Source organism: Scomber japonicus, chromosome 18 (genome assembly GCF_027409825.1).
Source record: "Scomber japonicus isolate fScoJap1 chromosome 18, fScoJap1.pri, whole genome shotgun sequence".
In the NCBI taxonomy this organism is placed as follows: Eukaryota; Metazoa; Chordata; class Actinopteri; order Scombriformes; family Scombridae; genus Scomber; species Scomber japonicus.
In genome coordinates this window covers 4,882,819-4,889,556 of record NC_070595.1, presented here as the reverse complement: position 1 = coordinate 4,889,556, position 6,738 = coordinate 4,882,819, and the positions used below count along the sequence as shown (strand labels likewise).

Below are 6,738 nucleotides of genomic sequence, written 5' to 3'. Positions count from 1 at the left end.
AGGATGAACAGGAGGAGGCACTGACCCAGTTGGCACACACTTCTGAACACACTCCCTCGTTAAATATAGATTTCCACCATCACACTCAATATTTGTACTGCGAAACAGCCTCGCTGACCAGTTTGGGCCCCCACACAAATTCCACAGATTGAGGAAAAGAAGGGGTCAGTATAGTTTATGTTGCTAAGTTACACAGCATCTAAATCTCATGGAGGATTTTTTACTTTCACATTTAAACTACACCATAAATTCTAAATCCCCTTCATTTCTTAGCTGGTGTTGTATCCAATTTCTGCAGCACTCCTCCTGGTGATGTTTTGTGCTTGTTCCAGTTTTGCTTCATAGCTCTGAGACTGGTGAGGAGTCAAGATTTTTTAATCCCTGTTGTCAAAAACCTGGAGCCACAAATTCAGAATCTGCTTATGCTCTCACATTGTTTATGGATCAAATCATCCACTAAAGAGCAGATATCCTCTCAGCACACAAATGTGAGCACAAGTCATTGTAATCTACAGTGCTTTAAATCCTCATTTCAAGCAGTGCACAGATGTTAAGATGCTGTTAAGACGCTCTGATTTGGGGGAGATTTTCATATTTTAACAGATACAGATTTTTTTGTCTGGTTTATTGTGGTATTAAATTCAAACTAGATGAACTCAGCATGGAAAACTTCAACAAGGGAGTGTAAGTGGAGGATGTTAAAAAGCAAACAACAGAATAACGCAAATATTCATAACATTCTTCGCCCAAAAAATATGAACGCACAGACATAGTGTTGTTGGTAAATTGAGCCCTGTGGGTCAGAGTGAAACCATTTCTACTGTGTGTAACATAGAACATCTGCCAGCATGCATGCAGCTCACCTTACAGCAGCTTACATTCTCACTGTGGGAATTGAACCACCAACCAAATACAAACCTATAGAAGCAGCAGTCAAGAGTAGAACTGCATAACAAGCAAGAAAAAGCAAGAAAAGCTAGAAAGCGTGACTTCTGCCTGTTCCACTACTTTATACCATACCAAATAATATTATAGGGAGATCACTTGATGCGGGACTCTTAAGACTATTTCTGTTATTGCACTGAGTGTCACTGGAAAACAACATTGATTACCAAAGCTTATCGCACTGAATCATATCTCACTGCCTCTCTTTCTCACACACACACACATACACACGCACACACACATACACAGACTACAGCAAATGTTTTATTTTCTCAGCGTGGTATTAATTATTAACCGTCTTGGCAGCATGTCACACAACCGAACAGGCTTTCCATCAACTTATTATGCCAACGCAATACAGTCAGGACAACAAGTGGAATCGCAATTAATGAGCTCCAAGTTTTACAGCAGATGTGAGTTCCTTCAGCAGGCACATGCTAGAAAAAAACTAATAACACAAAGTATGGCAGCGGGAATTAAATAACATGATGGTAACGTCATAATTGTGTTCTTCATACATTTAGAGAATGTATGCATGAGTGTTCTAATTTGATGTTTGAACATTAGAATAATGTTTTATACAGTGTTAGTGCTACTTTAATATAGCTAAACTTTCTATGTAAGCTCACTGTGAATTACAGCAATATAATGGAGGGTTATGTGTTTAGACACGTTCATTATAATCCTGTTATTCTTCTGTATGTGCTAACATGCTAATTAGTTTTAAAAGATAAGCTCAAGTGGAAAAAAACACCCTTTTTTGTGTTGAAGCGCGTGCATCAACTAGAAACCGCCGCTGGAGAAAAGTGCGAACGCGCGCGCCGGTCACCCAGAGGACACGAGGAGTTCAAAGGGTCATGAGGACATTGTCCACTTTGTCTGGGTGAAGTGTGTGTGTATATGTGTGACGTGTCTGACTGGCCGGGCCTCGAGGACAGGTCAACTTTCGCTCGCTCGGTCTGGTCATCAATTAGTTCAGGCCGCCATCAGCAGTAGATCGCGCCCCCTCCGGACCGCCGCGTGCGCTTTACTTGGCCCCGGCCTCGCGCTCGCAGTAAATATGTACGCGAGTATGTTTCAAGTAAAGGAGGTAAAAGGTTTATGATGCTTTACACGCGTGTTAAGTAGAGCCACTAAATCATCTAATAAACGTGTTCCTACTACTAAACGCTCACGCAGTCTACTGGACCAAGATGCGACTGTTTGTTCATGTTTGAATTAATTTAAGTCATTTAGCAACCCATAAATAAATAAATCTTTCACCAGACTTTACAATACATTTCTTTACATTTTATTGAACATCTCTCATAGGTAGTATACGTAATTACTTGACAAAAACACTAACATAAACAATGTAAAAATTCATAAAATATACACTTTCCTGAACGTTTTTAGGTAGTTTGGAGAATAATATCAGTAGGTTAACACCCCCTCCCAATCAAACCCCCCACCCCTCCACCCTCCCACCCCCTATACTGGAAAAGTAAAACTGCTGGAAAGGTTAAATTACCCCCAACCCCGTTTACCCCACATTACATTATTTTTCACCGTACAAGGTGATATTTTTTTTCCTTGCTTATTTCTATACAGTTTAAATATCAACACCATATGACATACATACATTTTCTCAAAGCTATTTCTCAAAGCTATAGCTTCCTCCCCACATTGTTATGAGCGCCTGTAAATTGAAGGTATACAACACCTTTAAAAATTAAAAAACAATAATAATAATAATAATAATAATAATTGCGGGGGGGAAAAACAGCCCGAAGTCTCCTAAAGCTTCAAAACAAGTGCCTGACAAGTACATCTGAGAATTTCAAAATAAAAATAGTCTTCTTGGAATGCAACAAGAAATTGTGTCTTAAAACAGCTTGTCACCGTTGGGGATCTGGTTACTTATTTACTGTATTTTTAAACACACTTTGGGTGAGTCAGAATGCCTCACATTCTCCCCCTCTCTCTTTAATGTTCTTCTTTCTCTTGCTGCTCTCTTTTTTTTCTCAATTTCTTCTTTTTTTCTGTCATGATTTCTGTCCAAAGTCACGCGGTTCCTTCTCAGGAATCTCTTACGAATTATTTTTTTTCCAATTTCAGACCACACAGTGAGGCAAAACCAGCCTGTAGAAACCGCTGGATGTATTTTTTTGTTTTAAAAGTGGGCTGCAATAGTAGGACGGTTAAAAAAGAAATCCTCTTATTTCTCTAGTACATGTTTCACCTCTGCTCAGGTATAAAAATAAAAGAACATATAGCTAAATGTAGGCTACTTTCCCAGAGTTTTCACACCAGACAAACGTCTGAAAGAACTTTGAGACGGGGAGGGGAAGGGATTAACCAGCATGTCTTTTCTTCCATCCTCCTCTCCTTCCTTTAAGTGTCTTAAATCAGTTTATTACTTCTTCCTTTTTTTGGCTCATCTATCACTCCGTCCGTTTCTCCTCTTCCTCTCCCCCGTTCACCGTAGAGGAAGAAGAAGAAGAGGAAGAAGACGAATTGATGAGCTTGTTTTCCTTCTTCCATTTCATCCTCCGGTTCTGGAACCAGATCTTAATCTGCCTTTCCGTTAGGCAGAGCGCGTGCGCGATCTCGATCCGCCGCCGCCGCGTGAGGTACCGGTTGAAGTGGAACTCCTTCTCCAGCTCGAGCGTTTGGTAGCGCGTGTACGTCTGGCGGCCGCGCCTCCCGGGGCTTCCGAAGGTCCCTGAGAGAAACGGAAACACACAGACACAAAGTTATAGTTTAAACAGAGCTGTACCTGCTGCTAGACAAAGAGGAAAGTCACCTTCAAACTGGCTCACTCTTTTTTTCTTTTCTTTTCTAAAACGCTGTAATGTTACGTAATCGGTTACTTTCTTTCTACTGTATTTTACGCCATAGTTTATTCTACGTAGCTCTTGAGAATCAATTAAGTTAGAATTTAATCAATGAGTAAATCAACCGATCAATAAGTGTTCTTGGTAATATTGTAAAAAAAAAAAAAAAAGGAAGAAAAAGTAGCTTTACTGTGGTTGAGCTGCTCTACAGACAGAGACTGGTTTATATTATTTATGACTCGTTTTAGTATCACTTCAGTCAAATGTTTGGTCCAACTTAACAAGAGAAACAGACACTTGTTTTCTCCTGGGTGGTATGATTTTAATTATTCGTGGAACCAAAATAAAACACCATAAAAATAACATCTCATTTAATAACCCAACTATAAATCTGTTTCCCTTTTTCTTTTTCTTTTTTTAAGAACAAAAAATGTGTAATATCGCTGCTGGTGAATGGCAGCATTCAGCGGAGAAGAAAGAAACGCGTTGTTTCAGTTTCACAGCCCACACTCATGATGATAATAATAATAATAGCAATAATAAGGCCAGTAATGGTAATATTTCAGTCAGATGGGGTATTCCCCCGGTGAGGATCAGCTTCCAAAAACTTTAGTCCCCTGATCTGCACTAACAGAATTTTGGCCCCTGGTGGTAAACAAATCGCCATGTTGTCAGTTTAGCAGCTTCAGTTTCTGTATCGATCTGAAAGACATGAGCACGGATAGAAAACCGCACGCTGCTCAGGGCACATATCTAAATCTAAATATCCATAAATAAAATCTCAGCCAAACAGATTTATGGAGGAGCACTCAGGGCTTTATGTGCCACTCTGTTCTCTCTCTAGCTACCATTTACATCTACTACTGTCATTTATAGCTCCGAGTTTGCGTTTTCTTTTTTTTTTTTAAATTCTATATCTTTCTTTTTGCGGCGGTGCCTGTTTCCACCTCATCTGTCATAACTCGGAGTGTCCTGCAGGGCTTTGTACAACCCTGCATCATCCACCATTACTCATTTCACTCTCAACAGGCCGGGGTTTTTTTCCTCTCAGTGAAACAAAGACACTCGGTATAGCTCACTAGCAACATTTTATACTTTGCTTTTAATTCAGAACGAGACAGATTTGTGCAGATTTTCACAGAGTCAAATAAATCAGATGATTCCTCTCTAGCTCTGCCGTAAGCCGGCCCTCTCTGTCTTACTGTCACTCATAACTTGGCAGCATTTACAGGCCTGATTGTTGTAATATCTAATCTGTTGGTTATGAATAAACAGTGCATAACACTGTCTGCGGTGGAAGGTTAACAGTAGCTTCCATTTCAAGATAACAGGAGCTGAGATTAAATAAAGAAACAGCAACAGGAGTTGTGATACTATTCTTACTTTGTCAGTTATATAAACTTTACAAAAAGAAAAAGAAAAAGGTTTCTCTTAGATGTCAGGTGGTGAAGGATTTTTTTTTATTTTTTTTTATTTTTTTAAGATAATTTGTTCGTTCCTAGAGGCAGGCTGGGAACCAAAGAAGAAGAAAAAAAGGAGACAGAGATAAGTAGATAGCTGACTGGGGATAAAGATAGCATGCTTTTAGTTTCCTCTCTGACTCTTTATCAATCTTTCTATCTGTTGCTTGTTTTCACCCACAACACTCTCTGACAGCCTTTTCCTCTCGGCTAACTTTCTTCCCCTCTGCTCGGTAGCAGCGCCGGTCAGCAGGTCACATACAGTAACAGGAGCTGCAACCCAAACAAACCGGGTTTATGACGGACAATAAAATACCGAGCACATGACTGACTGACAGGGCAACAAACGGGGATCATAAAGCAGCTCGTGGGAGAGGAGGAGGAGGGGGAAAAAAAGAAAAAAAAGAGAGAAAGGGAAGACAGCAGAGGGGCTGCCAGAGGAAACAAACGTCAGTTTTATGACTGGGATCATAAAATATGCAGGAAAGAGGGGAAGAGGAAGAAGAAGGAAAGGAGAGACTCACCGTTGCACGCGTTCATCCGCTGCATCCACGGATAAATGGGCGCTGATGACTTGTCGTCCATCGTTTCACCGAACAGCCCCTTCCCACTCAGCCCCGCGCACTCCGCTTTACGGTGCACGCCGTCCTGACTGAGGGCGAGATGGTGTTCCTCCAGACTACACGGGTGATCCTTGTCCCGGTAGAAGCTCGTGGCAGCAGCCGCAGCCGCAGCTGCAGCCGCCGCTGTGGCATAATCGCAGGCACCGGCTCCGGTCGCGCCCCCTACACCGACCCCCGCCGCTGCTGCTGCTGCTGCCGACGCCCGGTGCCCGCCGTACGCTCCGTTGGCCGCCTGCTGATAGTAGGCGGACGCAGTGTACGGTTTATCCTGGTGCACGCCGCCGCTCGCACCGTACGCCACGGCTGCTGCAGCGGTAACAGCTGCTGCCCCCGGGTAGTGTCTGAGCGGGTGGTCGGCAGCGTATCCCGTAGAATAGAGCGGGATCTGACCCAGGAACGATTCCGCCGTTGCCTGTCCTCCTCCACCCGTTCCCGGTAGCGTCACCGGGAAAGAGGAGTTGACAAAATAGGAACTCATCGGGAGAAAAAAGTAAGGAGAGGAGAAGAAGAAGAAGAAGAGGAGAGGAGAGGAAAGGAGAGGAGAGGAGAGAAGAAGAGGAGAGGGGAGGACAGGAGGGCACGAAACAAACACAACAACAACGCGATGAAGAAGAAGGAGGAGTAGAAGGAGGCTAACGGCTAACGGCTAACGGTTCTCCCTCCCGTCCTCCTTCCTCTGCCTTCCCCTGCCTGCACTTTATGATTTGTTGTGTTTTATAGCCGACAGTCCGACGGGCTGCTGCTATCACTTAGTTTATCGCAGATTGGGAGGAGGGGGGGTGAGGAGGGTGAGGGTGAGAGGGGAGAGTGGGGGGGTATCTGGGTGGCTGAGTGCCAGTGTGTGTGCGTGAGTGTGTGTGCAGCCTATGTGTGTGTGCGCGCGTGTGTGTGTGA

General features: G+C 43.1%; 1 protein-coding gene across 1 annotated transcript; it reads right to left on the bottom strand.

Moving 5' to 3' along the window:
* Positions 1–3,344: 3,344 nt before the first annotated feature.
* Positions 3,345–6,322, bottom strand: hoxb6a (homeobox B6a). Its single transcript, XM_053337843.1, has 2 exons — positions 5,746–6,322; positions 3,345–3,649 (listed from the first exon to the last, which is right to left on the bottom strand). Exons 1-2 carry the CDS (start codon positions 6,320–6,322, stop codon positions 3,369–3,371), a joined length of 858 nt encoding a protein of 285 aa, XP_053193818.1. The 3' UTR covers positions 3,345–3,368.
* Between the last annotated feature and the right edge of the window lie 416 nt (positions 6,323–6,738).